This window comes from Elephas maximus, chromosome 4 (genome assembly GCF_024166365.1).
Source record: "Elephas maximus indicus isolate mEleMax1 chromosome 4, mEleMax1 primary haplotype, whole genome shotgun sequence".
NCBI lineage: Eukaryota > Metazoa > Chordata > Mammalia > Proboscidea > Elephantidae > Elephas > Elephas maximus.
In genome coordinates, this window is record NC_064822.1 from 6,228,851 (window position 1) to 6,253,332 (window position 24,482).

Consider the following 24,482-nt stretch of genomic DNA (forward strand, 5'->3'; position numbering starts at 1 on the left):
CCACCTGGTGATAGAATGTGAGAGCTTCAAAGAAGCCAGTAACCAAAGTAGCTAACTCACCCAGCCTACTTAGGGATATTAAAACAAAACTAAAAGCTTGGACACTGTAAACAAACACACAATAATTAAATACAATAACTTATTTATGGCTTGGAGACATCAGTCAGTATCAAATCACATAAAGAAACAGGTTAAGATGGCTCTAGCAAGCAAACAAAATAAAGAATCAGGAAACTTTCCAGAGGAAGAGAAAGTCTTGGAATTACTAGAATTAGAATTCAAAAGATTAATATGCAGAGCTCTTCAAGAGATAAGAAAGGAAATCAGGCAAAACTCAGACCAAGCCAGGGTACACACAGAAAAATCAATAGAGGAATTCAGGAAAACAATTCAAGAACAGAACAACAAATTTAACAGGCTGCTAGGAACCATAGAGAGACAGCAACTAGAAATGCAAAAGGTTGACAATAAAATTTCAGAATTAGACAACTCAACAGAAAGTCATAGGAGCAGAATTGAGGCACTGGAAGTCAGAATCCCTTGACACCAATTTATTTGAGGAAAAGTCAGAAAAAAATAATTAAAAAAATGAAGAACTCTAAGAATTATATCAGAAACTATCAAGAGGAAAAATCTATGAGTGAATGGAGTTCCAGAAAGGGGGGGGGGAGGGGGGAGAGGGATAACAGAGAATATGGAGAGAATTTTTGAAGATTTGCTGGCAGGAAACTTCCCTGATATAATGAAAAATGAGAAATCTATCCAAGAAGCTTAATGAACCCCACACAGGGTAGATCCAAAAGAAAGCCACCGAAACATATCATCATCAAAATTGCCAAAACCAAAGATAAAGATAGAATCTTGAGAGTGGCTAGGGATAAACAAAAAATCACCTACAAAGGAGAATCAGTAAGACTAAACTCTGACTACTCAGCAGAAACCATCCAGGCAAGAAGGCAATGGGATGACATATATAAAGCACTGAAAGAAAAAAATTGCCAGCCAAGAATCATATATCCAGCAAAACTGTCTCTCAAATATGGTGGTGAAATTAGGGCATTTCCAGATAAACAGAAGTTAAGGGAATTTGTAAAAACCAAACCAAAATTACAAGAAATACTAAAGGAAGTCCTCTGATTAGAGGACCAGCAATACCAGACAACAACTCAAGACAGAACAACCAGATATCAACCCAGGTAGGGAAGTCACAAAAATAAGTCAAAGCAAAAAGACAGAATATAGGGAAAGAGAGATGCCAATATGCAAATGATGACTACATTAAAACAAAACAAAACAAAAAAGGAATAAATAGTGTAGTCATAGAACTTCCATATGGAGAGGAAGTTAAGGCAATATCAAGACATAAAAGATTGGTTTAAACTTAGACGAATAAAGGTAATTTTTAACATAACCACAAAGAAAGCTAACAAATCTACCTATCAAAATAAAAAAGAAGAAAAATATTTAGTCTTAGCAAATACAAAATCAACAATAGTGAAAAAGATGAAAAGAAAATACATAAAGAAAAAAGATTCAGCACAGAGAATTAAGCAGAACAAAGAAACTGTCAACACCACAAACAGACAAAATAAATAAAAAAGCACAAAATATCAAATGGTGGAGAGGTTGTGGAGAGACTAGAACCCTTATGCACTGCTGGTGGGAATGTAAAATGGTACAACCACTTTGGAAAATGTTTTGGTTCTTCCTTAAAAAGCTAGAAATAGAAGTACCATAGGATTCAGCAATCTGACTCATTGGAATACATCCTAGAGAAATAAGAGCTGTCACACAAATAGAGATATGCACACCCATGTTCATTGCAGCACTGGCAACAATAGCCAAAAGATGGAAACAGCCTAGGTGCTCTTCAGCAGATGAATGGATAAGCAAATTTTGGTATATAGACACAATGGAATGCTTCACAACAATAAAGAACAATGATGAATCCATGAAACATCTCACAACATGGATGATTCTGGAAGGCATTATGCCAGTGAAATTAGTCACAAAAGGATAAATATTGTATGCGACCACCATTGTAAGAACTCAAGAAAAGGTTTAAACAGAGAAGAAAGCATTCTTTGATGGCTACTAGGTTGGGGAGGGAGGGAGAGGGGAAATTACAAACTAGATAGTAGACAAGGATCCTCTTTGGTGAAGGGAAAGACAACACATAGTACAGGAGGACTCAGCGCAACTAGATCAAAATGAAAGCTAAGAAGTTTTCTGAATACATCACACAGTTTGAGAGATAGAGTGGCTGGGGCTGGGGCTTGGGGACCATAGTTTCAGGGTGTATCAGGTCAATTGGCTTAACAATGTTTATTAAGAAAATGTTCTGCATCCCACTTTGGTGAGTGGTGTCTGGGGTCTTAAAAGCTTTTGAGCAGCCATCTAAGATACATCAATTGTTCTCATCCCGCTGGGAGCAAAGGAGAATGAAAGACACCAGGAAAATATTAGCCCAAGAGACTAAAGGTCCACATAAACCAGAGACTCCACTAGCTTGAGACCAGAAAAACTAAATGGTGCCTGGCTACCACCAAAGACTGCCCTGACTGGGAACACAACAGGGAGTCCTGGATGGAGTGGGAGAAAAGTGTGGAGCAGAACAAAAATTCACATAATCAGACTTAATGGTCAGACAGAGACTTAATGGAACTCCTGAAACTATGACCCCAGAAGCTGTGTTAACCCAGAACTAAAATCATTCCCAAAGTCTACTCTTCAGACAAAGATTACACACGAGTATAAAACAATAAATGATATACGTAAGGATTGTGCTTCTAGCTTCAGTCAGATACACAAGATCAATTGGGCAGCTCCTGCCCAAAGGCAGGATAAGAAGGCAGGAAGCGACAGGAACTGTTTGAATGGACACAGGGAACCTGGAGCGGAAAGGGGGAGTGTGCTGTCACACTGTACAGATTTCAACTAATATCACAAAACAACATGTGTATAAATTTTTGTATGAGTAACTTGAGCTGTAAACTTTCACCTAAAGCAAAATAAAAAAAGAAATACCACAGCCATTTAAAAAAAGAAAAAAATCTGGGTCTAAACTAACATGAAAACACTTCTCACCAAAACTTCTGAGAGGTACGTAAGTAGGTACTTAGAAGGAAACTTAAAGTTTTAATTGCATATAATAGAAAATAAGAAAGGCTAAAACATTATGAATTAAGTGTTTATTGCCAGAGGATAGAAAAAGAAGCAGATGTTAAACCCTGAAAACAAAAAATAGAAATAGAAAATAACAGCAGAAAATTTAAAAATTGGACTATAGAATTAATAAAGAGGATCAACCAAATAAAAGGGTATTATTTAAAAAAAAAAGACTCATAAAATTACATCAATATTAAACAAGTAAAGTACTGTTGTGTATTGCTGAGTCAATTTCAGCTGATGTTGTTTTTGTTGTTAGGTGCCATCAAGTCGGTTTTGACTCACAGCGACCCTATGTACAACAGAACAAAACTCTGCCGGCTTCTGTGCCACCCTCACAATCATTGTTATGCTTGAGCCCATTGTTGCAGCCACTGTGTCAATCCATCTTGTTGAGGGTCTTCCTATTTTTGGCTGGCCGTCTACTTTACCAAGCATAATCCAGGGGCTGATCTCTCCTAATAACATGTCCAAAGTATGTGAGATGTAGTCTCGCCATCCTTGCTTCTAAGGAACATTATGGTTGTACTTCATCCAAGACAGATTTGCTCGTTCTTTTGGCACTCCGTGGTGTATTCGATTTTCTCCACCAACACCCCAATTCAAGGTGTCAGTTCTTCAGTCTTCCTTACTTACTGTCCAGCTTTCACACGCATATGAGTCAGTTGAAAAAGCCATGGGTCAGGTACACCTTAGTCTTCAAGGTGACATCTTTGCTTTTGAACACTTTAAAGAGGTCCTTTGCAGCAGATTTGCCCAATGCAGTGCATCATTTGATTTCTTTTTTTTTTAATAATTTTTATTGTGCTTTAAGTGAAAGTTTACAAATCAAGTCAGTCTGTCACATGTAAGCTTATATACACCTTACTTCATACTGCCACTTACTCTCCTCCTAATGAGTCAGCCCGCTCCCTCCTTCCACTCTCTCCTTTCATGACAATTTTGCAAGTTTCTAACCCTCTCTACCCCCCTATCTCCCCTCCAGACAGGAGATGCCAACACAGTCTCAACTGTCCACCTGAAACAAGTAGCTCACTCTTCATCGGCATCTCTCTCCAGCCCATTGTCCAGTCCCTTCCATGTCTGATGAGTAGTCTTTGGAATGGTCCCTGTCCTGGGCCAACATAATGTTTGGGGACCATGACCGCCGGGATTCTTCTAGTCTCAGTCAGACCATTAAGTCTGGTCTTTTTATGAGAATTTGGGGTCTGCATCCCACTGATCTCCTACTCCCTTAGGGGTTCTCTGTTGTGTTCCCTCTCAGGGCAGTCATCAGTTGTGGCTGGGCACCATCTAGTTCTTCTGGTCTCAGGATGATGTAAGTCTCTAGTTCATGTGGCCCTTTCTGTCTCGGGCTCATAGTTATCATGTGACCTTGGTGTTCTTCATTCTCCTCTGATCCAGATGGGATGAGACAATTTGATGCATCTTAGATGGCTGCTTGTTAGCATTTAAAACCCCAGACTCCACAGTTCAAAGTGGGATGCAGAATGTTATCATAATAGAGTTTATTATGCCAATTGACTTAGAAGTCCCCTTAAGCCATAGTCCCCAAACCCCCGCCTTGCTCTGCTGACCTTCGAAGCCTTCAGTTTATCCCAGAAACTTCTTTGCTTTTGATCCAGTCCAGTAGAGCTGACCTTCCATGTATTGAGTATTGTCCTTCCCTTCACCTAAAGTAGTTCTTATCTACTAACTAATCAGTAAATAGCCCTACCTCCCCCCTCTTGTAACCACAAAAGAATGTGTTCTTCTCAGTTTATACTGTTTCTCAAGAACTTATAATAGTGGTCTTATACAATATTTGTCCTTTTGCATCTGACTAATCTCACTCAGCATAATGCCTTCCAGGTTCCTCCACGTTATGAACTGTTTCACAGATTCATCACTGTTCTTTATCGATGCATAGTATTCCATTGTGTGAATGTACCATAATTTATTTAACCATTCATCCGTTGATGGACACCTTGGTTGCTTCCAGCTTTTTGCTATTGTTAACAGAGCTGCAATAAACATGGGTGTGCATATATCTGTGTGAAGGCTCTTATTTCTCTAGGGTATATTCCGAGAAGTGGGAATCCTGGGTTGTATGGTAGCTCTATTTCTAACTTTTTAAGAAAACGCCAGATAGATTTCCAAAGTGGTTGTACCATTTTACATTCCCACCAGCAGTGTATAAGAGTCCCAATCTCTCCTCAGCCCCTCCAACATTTATTATTTTCTGTTTTTTGGATTAATGCCAGCCTTGTTGGAGTGAGATGGAATCTCATCGTAGTTTTAATTTGCATTTCTCTAGTGGCTAATGATCAAGAGCATTTTCTCATGTATCTGTTAGCAGCCTGAACATCTTCTTTAGTGAAGTACGTGTTCATATCCTTTGCCCAATTTTTAATTGGGTTGTTTGTCTTTTTGTGGTTGAGTTTTAACAGAATCATATAGATTTTAGAGATCAGGCGCTGGTTGGAGATGTCATAGCTGAAAATTTTTTTCCAATCTGTAGGTGGTCTTTTTACTGTTTTGGTGAAGTCTTTAGATGAGCATAGGTGTTTGATTTTTAGGAACTCCCAATTATCTGGTTTCTCTTTGTCATTTTTGGTAATGTTTTCTATTCTGTTTATGCCTTGTATTAGGGCTCCTAATGTAGTCCCTATTTTTTCTTCCATGATCTTTATTGTTTTAGTCTTTATGTTTAGGTCTTTGATCCACTTGGAGTTAGTTTTTGTACATGGTCTGAGGTATGGGTCCTGTGTCATTTTTTTGCAAATGGATATCCAGTTATGTCAGCACCATTTGTTAAAAAGACTATCTTCTCCCCAATTAACTGACACTGGGCCTTTGTCAAATATCAGCTGCTCATATGTGGATGGATTTATATCTGGGTTCTCAATTATTCTGTTCTAAAAAAAAAATTTTTTTTTTTTTTATTGGTCTATGTGCCTGTTGTTGTACCAGTACCAGGCTGTTTTGACTACTGTGGCTGTATAATAGGTTCTAAAATCAGGTAGAGTGAGGCCTCCCACTTTCTTCTTCTTTTCAGTAATGCTTTACTTATCCAGGGCTTCTTTCCCTTCCATATGAAGTTGGTGATTTGTTTCTCCATCACTTTAAAAAAATGTCATTGGAATTTGGATCGGAAGTGCATTGTATGTGTAGATGGCTTTTGGTAGAATAGACATTTTTACTATGTTAAGTCTTCCTATCCATGAGCAAGGTATGTTTTTCCACTTATGTAGGTCCTTTTTAGTTTCTTGCAGTAGTACTTTGTAGTTTTTTTTTATAGGTCTTTCACATCTTTGGTAAGATTTATTCCTAAGTATTTTATCTTCTTGGGGGCTACTGTGAATGGTATTGATTTGGTGATTTCCTCTTCAATGTTCTTTTTATTGATGTAGAGAAATCCAAGTGATTTTTGTATGTTTATCTTGTAACCTGAGACTCTGCTGAACTCTTCTATTAGTTTCAGTAGTTTTCTGGAGGATTCCTTAGGGTTTTCTGTGTATAAGATCATGTCATCTGCAATTAGAGATAATTTTAATTCTCCTTGCCAATCCGGATGCCCTTTATTTCTTTGTCTAGCCTACTTGCTCCGGCTAGGACCTCTAGCACAATGTTGAATAGGAGTGGTGATAAAGGGCATCCTTGTCTGGTTCCCGTTCTCAAGGGAAATGCTTTCAGGCTCTCTCCATTTAGAATGATGTTGGCTGTTGGCGTTCTATAGATGCCCTTTATTATGTTGAGGAATTTTCCTTCAATTCCTACGTTGCTGAGAGTGTTTATCATGAATGGGTGTTGGAGTTTGTCGAATGCCTTTTCTGCATCAATTGATGAGATCATGTGGTTTTTGTCTTTTGTTTTATTTATATGGTGGATTACATTAATGGTTTTTCTAATATTAAACCAACCTTGCATACCTGGTAAAAATCCCACTTGGTCGTGGTGGATTATTTTTTTGATATGTTGTTGAATTCTATTGGCTAGAATTTTGTTGAGGATTTTTACATCTACGTTCATGAGGGATATAGGTCTGTAACTTTCTTTTTTTGTGGTGTCTTTACCTGGTTTTGGTATCAGGGATATGCTGGCTTCATAGAATGAGTTAGGTAGTATTCCATCATTTTCTATGCTTTGAAATACCTTTAGTAGTAGTGGTGTTAACTCTTCTCTGAAAGTTTGGTAGAACTCTGCAGTGAAGCCATCGGGGCCAGGGCTTTTTTTTGTTGGGAGTTTTTTGATTACCGTTTCAATCTCTTTTTTCGTTGTGGGTCTACTTAGTTGTTCTACTTCTGATTGTGTTACTTTAGGTAGGTAGTGTTTTTCTAGGAATTCATCCGTTTCTTCTAGGTTTGCAAATTTGATAGAGTACAATTTTTCATAATAATCTGATATGATTCTTTTAATTTCAGTTGGGTCTGTTGTGATATGGCCCATCTCATCTCTTATTTGGGTTATTTATTTCCTTTCCTGTATTTCTTTAGTCAGTCTGGCCAATGATTTATCAATTTTGTTAATTTTTTCAAAGAACCAGCTTTGGGCTTTGTTAATTCTTTAAATTGTTTTTCTGTTTTCTAATTCATTTAGTTCAGCTCTAATTTTTATTTTTTGTTTTCTTCTGGTGCCTGATGGATTCTTTTGTTGCTCTCTTTCTATTTGTTCAGGTCGTAGGGACAGTTCTCTGATTTTGGCTCTTTCTTCTTTTTGTATGTGTGCATTTATCAATATAAATTGACCTCTGAGCCCTGCTTTTGCTGTGTCCCAGAGGTTTTGATAGGAAGTGTTTTCATTCTCATTGCATTCCATGACTTTCTTTATTCCCTCCTTTATGTCTTTTATAACCCAGTCTTTTTTGAGCAGTTTATTGCTCAGTTTCCAAGTATTTGATTTCTTTTCCCTAATTTTTCTGTTATTGATTTCCACTTTTATGGCCTCGTGGTCTGAGAAGATGTTTTGTAATATTTCGATGTTTTGGATTCTGCAAAGATTTGTTTTATGATGTAATATGTGATCTATTGTAGAGAATGTTCCATGTGCGCTAGAAAAAAAAAGTATATTTTGCAGCTGTTGGGTGGAGTGTTCTGTATAAGTCAATGAGGTCAGGTTGGTTGATTGTAGCAATTAGGTCTTCCATGTCTCTATCGAGCTTCTTACTGGAAGTCCTCTCCTTCTCCCAAAGTGATGTGCTGAAGTCTCCTACTATAATTGTGGAGGTGTCTATCTCACTTTTCAGTTCTGTTAAAATTTGCTTTATGTATCTTGCAGCCCTGTCATTGGGTGCATAAATATTCAAAATGGTTATATCTTCCTGGCCAATTGTCCCTTTAATCATTATGTAGTGTCCTTCTTTATCCTTTGTGGTGGATTTAACTTTGAAGTCTATTTTGTCAGAAATTAATATTGCTACCCCTGCTCTTTTTTGCTTGTTGTTGCTTGATATATTTTTTTCCGTGCTTTGAGTTTTAGTTTATTTGTGTCTCTAAGTCTAAGGTGCGTCTCTTGTAGGCAGCATATAGACGGATCGTGTTTCTTTATCCAGTCTGAGACTCTCTGTCTCTTTTTTGGTGCATTTAGTCCATTTACATTCAGTGTAATTATAGATAAGAATGTGTTTAGTGCTGTCATTTTGATGCCTTTTTGTGTGTGTTGTTGACAATTTCATTTTTCCACTTACTTTTTTGTGCTGAGACATTTTTGTTTGTAAATTTTGTGTTCTTCATTTTCATAGTAGTCGAATTTATGTTTGCTGAGTTGTTATGTTTTTCTTGGTCTTTATTTTGAGTTATGGAATTGTTATACCTCTTTGTGGTTACCGTAATATTTCCCCCTTTTTTCTAAGTAAAAACCTAACTTGTATCGTCCTATATTGCCTAGTTTTCCTCTCCATATGGCAGTTCTATGCCTCCTGTATTTAGTCCCTCTTTTTGATTATTGTGATCTTTTACATAATGACTTCAATGATTCCCTGTTTTGAGCATTTTTTTCTTTTTAAAATTAATCTTAATTTGTTTTTGTGATTTCCTCATTTGGGTTGATATCAGGATGTTCTGTTCTGTGACCTTGTATTGTGTTGGTATCTGATGTTATTGGTTTTCTGACCAATTTCCTTTAGTATTTCTTGTAGCTTTGGTTTGGTTTTTGCAAATTCTCTAAGCTTGTGTTTATCTGCAAATGTTTTAATTTCACCTTCATATTTGAGAGAGAGTTTTGCTGGATATATGATCCTTGGCTGGCAGTTTTTCTCCTTCAGTGCTCTATATATGTCATCCCATTGCCTTCTTGACTGCATGGTTTCTATTGAGTAGTCTGGACTTATTCTTATTGATTCTCCTTTATAGGAGACCTTTCTTTTATCCCTGGCTGCTTTTAAAATTTTCTCTTTATCTTTGGTTTTGGCAAGTTTGATGATAATATGCCTTGGTGATTTTCTTTTTGGATCAATCTTATATGGGGTTCGATGAGCATCTTGGATAGCTATCCTTTCGTCTTTCGTGATGTCAGGGAAGTTTTCTGCCAACAGATCTTCAACTATTCTCTCTGTATTTTCTGTTATCCCTCCTTGTTCTGGAACACCAATCACACGCAAGTTATCCTTCTTGGTAGAGTCCCACATGATTCTTAGGGTTTCTTCATTTTTTTAAATTCTTTTATCTGGTTTTTCGTCAACTATATTGCTGTCAATTGCCTTATCCTCCAGCTCCCCCACTCTGCATTCCAATTGCTCGATTCTGCCCCTCTGACTTCCTACTGAGTTGTCTAATTCTGTAATTTTACTGTTAATCTTTTGGATTTCTGAATGCTGTCTCTCTATGGATTCTTGCAGCTTATTAATTTTTCCACTATGTTCTTGAATAATCTTTTTGATTTCTTCAACTGCTTTATCATTGTGTTCCTTGGCTTTTTCTGTAGATTGGCTTATTTCATTTTTGAGGTCATCCCTGATGTCTTGAAGCATTCTGTAAATTAGTTTTTTATATTCTGCATCTGGCAGTTCCAGGATTGTATCTTCATTTGGGAAAGATTTTGATTCTTTAATTTGGGAAGTTGTAGAAGCAATCACGGTCTGCTTCTTTATGTGGTTTGATATCGACTGCTGTCTCCAAGCAATCTATAAGATATTGTAATGGTTTATTTTATATTTGCTCACTGAGACTTATCTTGTTTTGTTTTCTTTCAATGTACATAGATGGGCTACTAGATTGTGCTGTCTTGATTGTTGTAGGCTTTGAATCACTTATGTCCTCTTACCAGCTGGTTTGGGCCATTACCAGAAATATAACCCTAAGAGTCCATTCACTATTTTTGAGTAGAATCTGATTTTGGGTCATCAAGTGTGTGAGGTAGACTGTCACCTATTTGCTCAGAGGAGTAGTGATGATAGTTGTGTGCACCAGATTCTAGTAGCAGCAGGGGGTCACATTCCAGGGGGGGCAGGATGCTGACAGTCTTCCCCCAAGTGCCAGTGAGGTAAGTGTGTCTCTATTCCTAAAGCACTTTGGTGGGTGGGCTCTGCAGCTGTACCTTAAGCACCCAATGCATGTACCTCTACAGATTGGTAGATGTTACTATCCTCAGACCCCTATGGCAGGAGGTTAGGTGGTTTGGGTAGAGCTTCAGCCCTGAGTCCCCCGTTGTGGGTCAGTGAGGGCTCTGTTTAATAGGTAGAGATATCAGACCTGGGAAACTTGTCTTTCGAGTAATCCACTAAAACAATTACAGTCAGATCCCTATCAGAATTGCCTTTGCATTATAATAGCCACCTTGTTCCCTGTAGGGATGAAAGCCCAAGACTGTGGATCTCAAATGCTTGGCTGGAGCTGGTTCTGTATTTTTAGTCCACTTTTGGGAAGTCAGAGAAGGATTCTTGGTCCCTGGGTTTTTTGTAGCTGCTTCTCTCAAGCCAGGAGAATGGATTAGGAAAAGACAAAACAAACAAACAAAGAAAAAAGAAACCACATAGCACTTCACTCTCTGGCCCAGGAAATTCCAATGTTAATGAAGCTGCCTGGGAAGGGGAGAGGAGGGTTCAGATAAATAGTAGAGAGTAGCACCCCGGAATATAGACAAAGTTACTTATCTTGCTTGGGATACTGTTTTATCAGAGATTCCAGAGGCACGCGTGGACTGTGTGCACTGGCTGGGTAGAGATTGCCCCCAAGGGTCAGGCCTGTGTTCCGTGCTTGTGCTGTCTCAGAAGCCGATGCCGTGCTCAGCTTCCCTGCGCCCAGTCCGAAGCCCGACGCCAAGGTTTTGTGACTGGGACGCTGGCTCCAGGCTCCAAAAACAGTCGCTGCTTCCCCGTGGTTGTTTGTTCTCTCGTCAGCCCCTTCGGTGTGCAAACTGCTTGCGCTGGCTGAGTCTCTACGGAGGTTACCGCAGGGGGCTAGGGGTTAGGGCTGTGTCCCATGCCTGCTCCGCCTCAGCAAGCCACAATCAGCCCCGCCACTAGGCACCAGGGAACTTCAGGGGCTCAAGGCTGTGGGGTGGGTCGCGGGTTCCAGAAGTGGTCGCTGGTTCAGGATGCAGCTTTTCGCTCAGCTGTCACTCAGGTCAACTCTTTAGATCTGTGTTTGATGGTCAGGGTTCATAGACTGTCATGTATATGATCGATTCGCTTGTTTTTCGTTGCAAGAGGGATCCAAGGTAGCATCTGCCTCGTCAGCCATCTTTGCCCCCCCCATTTGATTTCTTGACTGCTGCTTCCATGGGTGTTGATTGTGGATCCAAGTAAAATGAAACCCTTTACAACTTCAATCTTTTCTCCTTTTATGATGGTGTTCCTTATTAGTCCAGTTGTGAGAATTTTTATTTTATGTTCAGATGTAATCCATACTGAAGGCTGTGGGCTTAGATCTTCATCAGGAAGCGCTTCAAGCCCTCTTCACTTTCAGCAAGCAAGGTTGTGTCATCTGCGTAACACAAGTTGTTAATGAGTCTTCCTCCAATCCTGATGCCCTGTTCTTCTTTATATAGTGCAGCTTGCTCAGCATACAGATTGAATAGGTGTGGTGAAATGACACAACCCTGACACACACTTTTCCTGACTTTAAACCACACAATATCCCCTTTCTCTGTTCAAACGACTGCCTCTTGATCTATGTACAAGTTTCTCAGGAGCACAATTAAGTGCTCTGGAATTCCCATTCTTTGCAATGTTATCCATAATTTATTATGATCCACACAGTCAAATGCCTTTTCATAGTCAATAAAACACAGGTAGACATCTTTCTGGTATTCTCTGCTGTCAGCCAGGATCCATTTGAGATCAGCAATGATATCCCTGGTTCCATGTCCTCTTCTGAACCCAGCTTGAATTTCTGGCAGTTTCCTGTTGATGTACTCCTGCAGCCACTTTTGAATGATTTTCACCAAAATTTTACTTGTGTGTGATATTAATGATATTGTTCGATAATTTCTGCTTTTAGTTGGATCACATTTTGAGAATAGGCATAAAATATGGATCTCTTCCAGTCGGTTGGCCAGGTAACTGTCTTTTGAATTTCTTGGCATACACGAGCAAGTACTTCCAGTGCTGCATCCGTTTGTTGAAACATCTCAGTTCCTGCAGCCTTGTTTTTTGCCAATGCCTTCAGTGCAACTTGGAGTTCTTCCTCCAGTGCCATCAGTTCCTGATCACATGCTGCCTCCTGAGATGGTTGAACATCAACCATTTCTTTTTGGTATAGTGCCTCTGTATATTCCTTCCACCTTCTTTTGATGCTTCTTGTGTCGTTTTATATTTTCCTTCAAGAAAATAATAGAATACTTCAAAATTGAAACTTGAGGCTTGAATTTTTTCTTCAGCTATTTCAGCTTGAGAAATGCTGAGCATATTCTTCCCTTTCGGTTTTCTGCCTCCAGGTCTTTGCACATGTCATTATAATACTTCTCAAGCTGCTGTTTGAAATCTTCTGTTCAGCTCTTTTACTTCATCATTTTTTTCCTTTTGCTTTAGCTACTCTATGTTCAAGAGCAAATTTCAGAGTCTCTTCAGACATCCATTTAAGTCTTTTCTTTCTCTCCTGTCTTTTTAATGACCTCTTGCTTTCTTCATGCGTGCTGTCCTTACACAACTCATCTGATCTTTGGTCATTAGTGTTCAACACATCAAATCTATTCTTGAGATGGTCTCTAAATTCAGGTGGAATATACTCAAGGTCATACTTTGGCTTTCATTGACTTGTTCTAATTTTCTTCAGTTTCAACTTGAACTTGCACATGAACAGTTGGTGATCTGCTCCACAGTAAGTCTCTGGCCTTGTTCTGACTGATGAGATTGTTCTTTCCCATCATCTCTTTCCACAGATTAGTCAATTTGATTCCTGTGTATTTCATCGAGTGAGGTCCATGTGTATACTCACTGTTTATGCTGGTGTAAAAAGGTATTTGCAATGAAGAAGTCATTGGTCTTGCAAAATTCTGTTATTTGATCTCTGCCATCATTTCTATCACCAAGGCCATATTTTCCAACTACTAGTCCTTCTTCTTTGTCTCCAAATTTTGAATTCCAATCACCAGTAATTATCAGTGCACCTGGATTGCATGTTTGATCAATTTCAGACTGCAGAAGCCAGTAAAAATCTTCAGTCTCTTCATCTTTGTCCTTAGTGGTTCATGTGTAAATTTGAATAATAGTTGTATTAACTGGTCTTCTTTGTAGGTGTATGGATATTATCCTATCACTGACAACATTGTACTTCAGGATAGATCTGGAAATGTTCTTTACGACGACGAATGCAATGCCATTCCTCTTTAGTGTCATTCCTGACATAGTAGACCATATGATTGTCTGCTTCAAAATGGCCAATACCAGTCCATTTCAGCTCACTAATGCCTAGGATATTGATGTTTATGTGTTCCATTTCATTTCTGATGACTTCCAGTTTTCCTAGATTCATACTTTGTACATTCAACATTCTGATTATTAATGGATGTTTGCAGCTGTTTCTTCTCGTTTTAAGTCATGCTACATCAGCAGATGAAGATCCCCAAAGCTTGACTCCATCCATGTCATAAAGATCGACTTTACTTTGAGGAGGCAGCTCTTCCCCATTTATGTTTTGGGTGCCTTCCCACCTGAGAGACTCATCCTCTGGCACTATATCAGACAATGTTCTGCTGCTGTTCATAAGGTTTTCACTGGCTAATTCTTTTGAGAAGTAGACTGCCAGGTCCTTCTTCCTAGTCTGTCTTACTCCGGAAGCTCAGCTGAAACCTGTCTGCCATGGGTGGCCCTGCTGGTAGTTGAATACTGGTGGCATAGCTTCCAGCATCACAGCAACACACAAGCCCCCACGGTACAACAAACTGACAGAAGCATGGGCGATGACAGAGTGGAACTACCTTATACGATTTCCTAGGCTGTAATCTTTACAGGAGCAGATTGACAAGTCTTTTCTCCAGCAGAACCGCTGGTGGGTTTGAACCGCTGATCTTTCGGTTAGCAGCCAAGCACTTAACCATTGCACCACTGGGGCTCTTAGCAAGTAAAATAAAAGGCAAAAATTGGGAAGATTGAGGGAATATGGGTGTGACTGTGACATTGTTTTTGAGTTTTCTCCGTCTACCCCTGATAAATATGTAACAACTAAGATAGCAAAATTAAAAACCAGTGGAAAATTTCCCCCCCTACAAGTTAAGTGACAGAATATTAACATTAACCCCTAAATTTGAGCATGTGGTGAAAAATCTCCAATAGCTGCAAGACCTGTGTGGTATCAGCATCTCCGCATGAAGAAGAAGAGGTAAGTGCCTGATGGACCTGAGAACCTCAAAAGAGGTACTCACTGGAATGTTAGAGGGCTAATGTAATAACATCAGCTGAAACCAAGAGGAGGTTAATTGATTACATTTTAAAGATGATGTGGAACAAAATCATTATTTTGGAAATTACTATGAAAGAAAGAGAAAAGATGAAGCATTCGTTCTACCTTGCACATGTGAACTGTACATATGGTGGGTATCCAAGTGTACACTTGGTGAAGTGGAGATATTTCTCTTTATAGAAGTATTGCAGCTAATAAATAAAATACGAAGGGTAGAATCATACTATCACTATTCTGAAATTCATAGTGAATTAATGGATCAAGCATTAAGCATTAATGGCTGCTGATATTGCACAAAGGGATACAACTGGACATTATGTTTGTGCTAATGGAAGATAATGAAGAAGACAATGAACATCAGTGAAGTTATCTTGTCCCCCAAACCCCCCAAAATTGGAACTGAATCTTACCAACAATTGAGATCCAGTTGCCAATTTATAGGTTATATACAGAGGAACATCTTAAACTACACTATGAGGAGACAATCAGGAAAATCCAAGTAGCAGGAAACCAAAGAACCTAATTTCTCAACAAATTAGTTGTAAAAGTGCAAGGAAAAAGGAAATAAGGTATAAGGGATAACTCAAAGATTAAAAGAGACATATTTTAAAAAGCCAAAACTAAACTAAGATGGTTATAGATACACACTTGGCTAATAAAATCATTGAGAAAAGCAGGAAAGTGATTACAATAAAGTTAGGATAGTGGTTAATTCAAGAGGAGAGGGTTATTGTTGTTACTGGGATGAGGCCTGTGGGGGGTTTATGGTTGGAAATTTTCTGTTTCTTGATTCTGAGTGGTCATTAAGCAATATATGTTTTATGGGATTTTCTAGATCTTTGTTATATTTTGCAATGAAATAAAGGTTGAAGAAAGAAATATAAGTAATTCAAGGGAAAAAGGGTAGTAAAACTATAGTTGCTTAGAACAAAAACTTTGGAGTCAATTTTGATTTCTTTCTTTACCATCTTACAACCAACCCATTAGCAAGTCCTTTTCTGGGGACCCTGTGCAAAAATAAATTAGTATGAACCATACGAATTGTCATTTTGCAAAGTCAAAAAAGATCAAATACATTAACTGCTATTGGAGAGTGCTCTCCCACTACAAACAACTAAGAAAGTAGACAATATAATATATGAAATGATCATTTTCAGACCTTGGGATATAGACAGCATAGAAGACAATTTTTATACTGCAGCATAGGAAGGGAAAACAAAATACAGCCTGATAATATTTCTGAGTTGAGACAGACTCCACAGTGTGGTAAGCAGAGACAACTAAAAATTTTGAAGGGCAGAATATAAGCAAAGAAGGAGGAGGTGTAAAAAGACAGAGCTCTTGGGAGAGCTCCAGAGAGCCACCTTGAGTCTTTGGCTGAGGATCTATCTGTGCATGTCCAAGATGAAACTCAATATGTTTGAGGTAAGAATGACCAGAAAGAAGTAAGGGTCATTTTTTTCCCGTATAATATCCCACATTCTGTCTTTGACTAACTGCTTCCTCATGGTTCCTTATCCCTCATTTTCCATTTAATTGGTAGTTAGATCTTAAAGCTTGATTATATTCAGGTTCAATATTTTAGGCATGTCTATTTTGTATGTGGTGCTGTGTACTTCCCATAGCATTATTTAATAAGACACTTGATGTCCAGTTGTCTCACTTTTAGTAGCTGAGGATTCAGGCAGTATCAGCCTAATACTTCCATTGCAATATGTATCATCAACATTTCAACAAATGGTTTGGCCACCATTGATGATAGTCCCAGATCTATCATTTCAGTAAGGGTTGCAAAATAGTGATTCCTTTTGCATTAACAGTTTCTCCTATTATTAATATCTTGCATTGGTGTGGTACATTTCTTGTGATTGATGAACCAATATTAATAAATTATTATTATAATTAAAAAATTTTTTTAATTTTGGTGAAAGTATACTTGGCAAAGCATACACTCATTCAACAATTTCTATGTGTACAATTCAATGCATTGTTTACAATCTTCACATTGTGTCACCATTCTCACTATCTCTACCTGTATTGTTTTGCTACTGCTGGCTTAGACTCACTATCCCATAAACTTCTCATCTTTGCTTTATAGTTACTGTTGTCACTTTGATCCTAGATAGACAATTCTTTAAAATAGTGCAATCCCCATGGTGAATATTCTTTAGTAATTTAGCTAATCTGTTGTTAAATTTAAAGATGACTTCAAGAGATAATTTTGGTTAACAGCTTAATTTTCTCAGACCGATAGATCTGGAAGTTCCTCCAGTCTCAATAGGTCCGGTAAGTCTGGATTCTGTAAGAATTTGAGATTCTGTTCCAACTTTTCCCCTTTTGATCAGGATTCGCCTATTGATTTCTTGATCAAAGCATTTGGTAATGGTGGCCAGGCAACATCATAAATTATAACGAACTGAACTCCTTTGTTTTCATTAAGGTTCACTGTGTTGTACAATCCTATGGGTTTTCACAAATGCATAATGTCTTATATCCACCATTTCAGTATCAAGAAATGAATGCTAATTAAGTTAGTAATTCACTCATACACATTAATGGTTATCTTATAAAATGTTTAAAAAAATTTTTTTGTGTGTCTGTAGAGACTGATATAGAACACCTGACAAATACTGTTGGAAAAGACATAATAAAGGAGACACAATTAAAGAGTCGACGTGGTAAGAACACAAGAGCTTTTGAAGACTAACTTTTCATGCTTTCTTTTTCTTCCCTGGATTTTAATTAAGTATGAATCTTTACTGACAATGTACCTCTAAAGTGTTACATGGGTGAAAGTCTTTATGTAGTGAAACTCTAGTGTTTACTAAAAAAAAAACTAGCCATGGAAAATTAGCTAGATACTATTAGTTTTAGAACATATCAATTTAGAAATTAATCCCTATTAAGTCAGTGCTATTGTAATTTTACAATATGCTTGGTGCAAGTATTTTCAAAGCTATTCTACTCACTTTTTAAAAAATTTTATTGTTTTAGGTGAAAATTTACAGTGCAGATGAGTTTCTTATTAAAAAACTTATACACAAATTGTTGTGTGACATTGTTTGCACTCCTTGCAAAGTGTCAGCACTCTCCTCCATTCCCTTTCCTTCCTGGGTTCTTCATGTCCATTTGTCTAGTTTTCCTGTTCCATCCTGCCATCTTGTCTTTGCTTTTGGGTAGGTGTTGCTCACTTGGTCTCAATACTTGATTGAACTAAGAAGCTTGTTCCTCACATGTGTTATTGTTTGTTTCATAGCCCTGTCTAATCTTTGGCTAAAAGGTGGAGTTCAGGGGTGGTTTCAGTTCTGAGTTAGCAGGGTGCCCGGGGGCCATAGAGAAGTTCCTCCAGTCTCTGTCAGACCAGTAAGTCTGGTCATTTTGCGAATTTGAATTTTGTTTTGCATTTTTCACCTGCTCTGTCCACGATCCTCTACTGTAATTACTGTCAGAGCAGTCAGTGGTGGTAGCTGGACACCAGTTAGTTCGTCTGGGCTCAGGCTAATGGAGGCTGTGGTTCATGCAGTCTATTCATCCCTTGGACTAATATTTTCCTTGTATCTGTGGTTTTCTTCATTATCCTTTGCTCTAGAAAGGATGAGGCCAATAGATGTATCTTAGATGGCCACTCACTTATTTTTAAGATCCCAGACAACACTCACCAAAGTAGGATGCAGAACATTTTCCTTATGAAATTTGTTAAGCCAGTTGACCTTAGATGTTCCTTGAAATCATGGTCACCAGCCCTCAGCCCCAGTAACTCAGTCCCTCAAAGTGTTTGGATGTATCTAGGAAGCTTCTATGACTTTGCCTTGGTCATGTAGTATGGATGTCCCCTATATAGTGTTTTTTCTTTCCCTTCACCAAATTTACCACTTGTCTACTCTGTAGTTAATGATTTTTTTTAAATGTGCGTAAAGCTATAATAGTAGTCTCGTACATTATTTGTCCTCTTCTGACAAATACCCTCCAGATTCATTCATGTTGTGAGATGTTTTTCAGATTCATCATTGTTCTTTATTGTTGTGTAGTATTCCTCTGTGTGTATGTACCATAATTTGTTTATCTGTTAATCTGTTGATAGGCACTTTGGTTGTATCCAACTTTTTGCTATTTTGAATAATGCTGGAATGAACATAGGCATATGTCTATTTGTGTGGCTTCTCTATATATTCCTAGGAGTGAGATTGCTGGATCTTATGGTTATTTCTGGGTATGGTATTTCTATTTCTAGCTTTTTAAGGAGGTGCCATATCATTTTCCATAGTGGTTGTACCATTTTACATTACCACCAGCAGTGCATAAGAGTTCCAATATCCTTGCAACCTCTCCAACATTTGTTATTTTCTGTTTTTTTTTTGTGTGTGTGTGTGTGCGTTTGTATACCAGTAATCTTGGGGTGCGATGGTATCTCACTGTAATTTTGATTTGCATTTCTCTGATTACTAATGATCAAGAGCATTTCCTCCTGTGTCTATTAGCTTTTTGACTGTCTTATTAGTGAAGTGCCTGTTCATATCTTTAGCCCAGTTTTTAATTGGGCTGTTTGTCTTTTTGTTGTTGAGGTATTAAAGTATTCTATAGATTTTAGAGATTAAACCCTTGTCATGTATGTTGTAGCCAAAATATTTTTCCCAATCCGTAGGTTCTCTTTTTACTCTTTCAGTGAAGTCTTTTGATGAGCAAAAGTGTTTAATTTTTAGGAGGTCCCAGTTATCTAGTTTATTTTCTTGAGTTTACATACTGCCAGTTATAGTTTGTGTTGTATATATGACATGTATTAGGGCCCCTAGTATTGTCCCTATTTTTTCTTCTATAATCTTTATCATTATAAGTTTTAAATTTAGGTCTTTGATCCATTTTCAGTTAGTTTTTGTGTATAGTGTGAAATATGGGTCCTGTTTCACTTTTTTATAGATGGTCATCCAGTTTTGCCAGCACCATTTGTTAAAGAGACTGTCTCTTCTCCATTTAATACCTGTTTATCTGGAAATGCCTAATTTCACCATCATATTTGAGAGGGAGTTTTATAGGATATGTTATTCTTGGTTGGCAGTTTTTTTGTTTTGAGATTTTACATATATCTTCCTTTGCCTTCTTTCCTGCTTGGCTTCTGCCATGGAATCAGAGCTTAATCTTATTGTTTCCCCTTTGTTAGTGCTTTTCATTTTTCTTGATTCTCTCTTATGATTCTTTGTCTTTGGTTTTGGCAAGTATGATTTTGATATTTCTTGGAAACTTTATTTTAGGATCTATCCTACGTGGGGTTTGTTGAGCTTCTTAAATGGTCAGCTTTTTGTCTTTCATGGTAGTTGGAAAATTTTCTTCCTGCAAATCTTCAACAATCTTTTTTTTTTCTTTTTCTCCCCCTGTTCTGGAACTTAAATCACATGTAAGTTTTTGTTCTTGATGTGTCTCACATAATTCTTAGGTTTTCTTCTTTCTTTTCTCTGATTTTTCCTCAAAGTGACGTTTGTGGATTTGTCTTTAATCTCCCTGATTCTGTGTTCCATTGTTTCAAATTTGCTCCCAAAACTTTCTATTAATTGTTCCTTTCTGAAATTTTGTTGTGTATATTTTGGATTTCTAATTGATGATTTTTGTATGAATTCTAATTATTTATTTTGATGTTTTGTTCTTATTTTATTTTCCTGAATTATTGTGTTGTTTTCTCTATGTTTTCCTTGATTTTGGGTATGTTTTTGTTGGTTTTGCCTGTGTTTTCCTTGATCTCTTTCCTAATCTCTTGTAGAGCTCTAAATATTACTGTTAAATTCCATATCAAATAGTTTCATTGCCTTTCCTGCTACTGGAAGGTCATCTGATTCTTTATTTTGGTCACTTGTTGGAGCCATCTTGTCCTGCTTTTTTATATGTTTTGATATTGCTTGTTGTCTCCAAGACATTAAGGTATCATTTTATTTATTTATGGATTGTGTATTAATTTGTTTTGTCCTGCTTCTTTGTTTTGTTTTGATATGTTAGGATAAGAAGGCCAGACATAATTTGCTATCTTATCTGTGGGCCTGGTAGCTCTCACCACCTTGTCCAGGTTGGCAGGGCAGCAGCAGGGTCATTGAGCCCACTTTGCTGTACACTGGTTTGGTAAAGTAGCTGAGGATGGACTGGGCAGGAGCTGTCTGCCTCCTGATATTTGTCAGAGGGTTGGAAGCATTCACAGCCTCTCACCAGATAGGCAGGGGTGTTGGACGAGTAGTGGCACAGGCTCTCTTCCCACCATTCAGCAACTGGTTGAGTGGCAGGAGGGGAGGAGGAGTGGGGCCCGGGGCAGTGGTGGGCCAGAGTGCTGGTGATGCTCTAGCTGGGATGGCATGGCTAGGGCCAATGGGAAGGAGGTGGCATATGGGACTAGGTGGGGGGCAGGGGAGAAAAAAGAAAAGAGAAAGAAAGAAAAAAAAATGGTAGCCAGTGGGTGAGGAACAGGGTAGACCTGGTGACCAGCCAGAATTGGGGGGGCTGGGGGGGAAGCTGGTATACAGGGCTAGGTGGGAGGTAGAAAGAAAAGAAAGAGAGAAAAAGAAAAATGAAAAAAAAAAATTGTGGCACAGTGGGGGCTCGTGGGTGGGGGTGGGGCAGACCTGGTACAGCAGCAGGCCAGTGCTCCAGTGGCATTCTATCTATGGCAGCATGGTGGGTGCTGGTGGCAAGAGTTGGGGGGAGGCATATGGGGCTAGGTGGGAAGGAGAAAGAAAAGGAAGAGAGAAAAACACAATAAATGTTCCAAGATGGTGATGTTGTGCCCTGTTAGTTGGGAGGGTACCTCCACTCTGCATCTCTTCTTGTTCTCTGTTTTTCTTCAGTTTCTTCTTCCATTTGATGTTTGATCTAGTTCTTTATCCCTTCATTTGATGCTTAGGGTTCCAGGATTGACATTTGTATTTTTTTTTACTTTGTTTTCGGGTCTTTGCTGCAGAGGGAGGGCATGAGCATCCGTTTAGGGGGCGATGTTGGTTCCAACTCGTCATTTTCTACTTCCGGCTTAGATAAGCAAGTTGCTTTAATTTTCAACAGCAGAATGGCTAGTGACTAATGTAATAAGAAGAATATAACAGATAGTTATTTCATTAATTACCAATTCACTCTTTATGGTTAAAATGGCAGACAAATTCATAATAGCTCAGCTGCGGTATAGTTCTTTAACTGTTATAAAGTTCAGAGATTACATTACTGCCTCCAGCCCTGAAGAAACGGTATTAGACATATACTTCTTTATAATCCAAGAAAGAGTATATTGTTATGTTTCAACTAAGTATTCAAATTGATTTTTTGTTTTTACTCTATAAAAACTGGTAGATTATGATGAAGTGTATTTCTGTGTCCTTAATTTTCAAGATACTTTTGGTTAGGTTCTTTTTTTTTCCTTTTTTTTTAACTTCAGTATTAATAATTGACTCCTTGTCAATTTGAGGGCACAGCTTTACACAAAGGAATAAAATGCTGTTGCTTAAGTTCAGTCGATTTAAAATATCATGCCTGTTAAGAGCCACTGTGCTAATTAACTTATACATATTAATAATGAATATATAATCAAAATGTCCTAAATAAAATTTAAAATGTAGAAATTCACAAGAGAGAAGGGGTTGAAAACAGAATACAGACCAAATACAAAAATGAATATTCTGGTTCAAAATAACATCGGATTGGGATAAATATAGAATTAAGAAAGATGTTATTCAGGAACACAGAGCAAAGAAAAGGAAGAGATAATGGTGACATGATTTTAAAGATTGAAGAAATATAGACAAGTGGTTAAACACTAAAATTTAAGAAGAAAAAATTACAAATGCAGAAGTCAAGAGCTGGGGGAGTGGTGTGTGAATAGTCATAGAATCTTCATGGTATTTTTCTTTTTTAATTTTATTTTAGGCACACACTTATTTAAAAACATGGATCTATTGATACAACATCAAGAAGACAAGCAAATCGCACCAAGTAAATTCCCAACAAAGGTGATCACTTTATCACCCTTTGAAAAACAAGGTAAAAGATTATACAAGAAGGTGTAAAATAAGTATCTAATTACTCAGAATAGCTTTTGTAGTATGCTTTTTCATTCTACTCTTTTTAAAAATATTTTATTGTGTTTACATGACAAATTCAGCTCCCATTTAACAATTTCTGCATGAATTATTCAGTGACATTGGTTACATTTTTTCACAATGTGTCATTATTCTCATTCATGCTGTTCTAGATGTACCATTTTCAGTACTCTAGTTTCCGTATGCCTTTATCTTCTTATCTTTGCTTTAGAGTAATTTTTGATCATTTGGTCTCTTATAGAAGACTTTTTTAAAGAAGATCATTACTTATAGGTGATATTCTTTATTTTATGAGTCAATCTATTATTTAGCTAAAAGGTGACCACAAGGGATAATTTCAGTTTAAGGTTTAAAATGTATCTCAGGGTGATAGTCTCAGATAGTCCTCTAGTCTCAACTGGCCCAGTAAGTCTGGGCTTTTTAAAGATTTGACTTCTATTCCACATTTTCCTCCCATTCTATACGGATCCATCTAATGTGGCCCTGATCAGAACAGTCGGTAGTGGTAGCTAGGAAGCATCTAATTCTTCTGGTCTCAGGGTAGATGAGGCCGTGGTTCATGTCGACTATTAGTCCTATAGACTACTTTCTTCCCTAAGTCTTTGGTTTCTTTATTTCTCTGTTGTTCCAGATGAGTAGAGACCAATAGTTATATCTGAGATGGCTGCTCACAAGCTTTTAAGACCCCAGACACTACTCATCACACTTGAATGTAGAAGATACACATTATGGACTATATTATGCCAACTGCCTGAGTTGTCCCATGAAACTGTGGTCCTAAAATCTTCAAACCCCGAAAGTCAATCTCTCAAGGTTTTCAGTTATGTCTAAGAAATATCCATACCTGTGTCCCATATGTGGTTTATTATATACATGGATATACATACTTGCACACACATACCTGTATGTACACATGCCAATAGATGCTTTCAACTGTGCATACATATGTACCCACACATTAATACTCATGTACTTATATGCCTGTACACACATTTGTGTAACTACACACGTTTGTTGGTTGTTATTGGCAAATTATATTTGTCATATCCTTTATGAAAGACATCCTTTTCTCTTGTGCACTTCTTAGTGACATCATTTACCCTGGTCAAGTTGTGTGCACTTCACCCATATTTGATGTTCCTTTTCCCATCACCAAAACTAGCATGTGTCTACACTTGATTATGTTTTCCCCTACCCCATCCCTGGTAGCCACCAATGAGCATTGGTCTATACATCTATTCTTGTCTTCTTATAAAAGTGAGACCAAAAACCCAGTGCCGTTGATTCCGACTCATAGCGACCCTATAGGACAGAGTAGAACTGCCCCATAGAGTTTCCAAGGAATGCCTGGCGGATTCAAACTGCTGACCCTTTGGTTAGCAGCCATAGCACTTAACCAGTACGCCACTAGGGTTTCCATAAAAGTGAGATCTTACAATAT

At 37.9% G+C, this 24,482-nt stretch overlaps 1 protein-coding gene across 1 annotated transcript in view; it reads left to right on the top strand.

Moving 5' to 3' along the window:
* The window catches only part of CCDC7 (coiled-coil domain containing 7), a 422,824-nt gene extending 399,816 nt beyond the window's left edge, over positions 1 to 23,008 (top strand). Inside the window, exons 37-38 of the mRNA XM_049881615.1 lie at positions 17,588 to 17,662; positions 22,869 to 23,008. Of these exons, the coding sequence (XP_049737572.1) occupies positions 17,588 to 17,662; positions 22,869 to 23,008 (215 nt within the window). The remainder of the gene's footprint in view (positions 1 to 17,587; positions 17,663 to 22,868) is intronic.
* Positions 23,009 to 24,482: the final 1,474 nt, after the last annotated feature.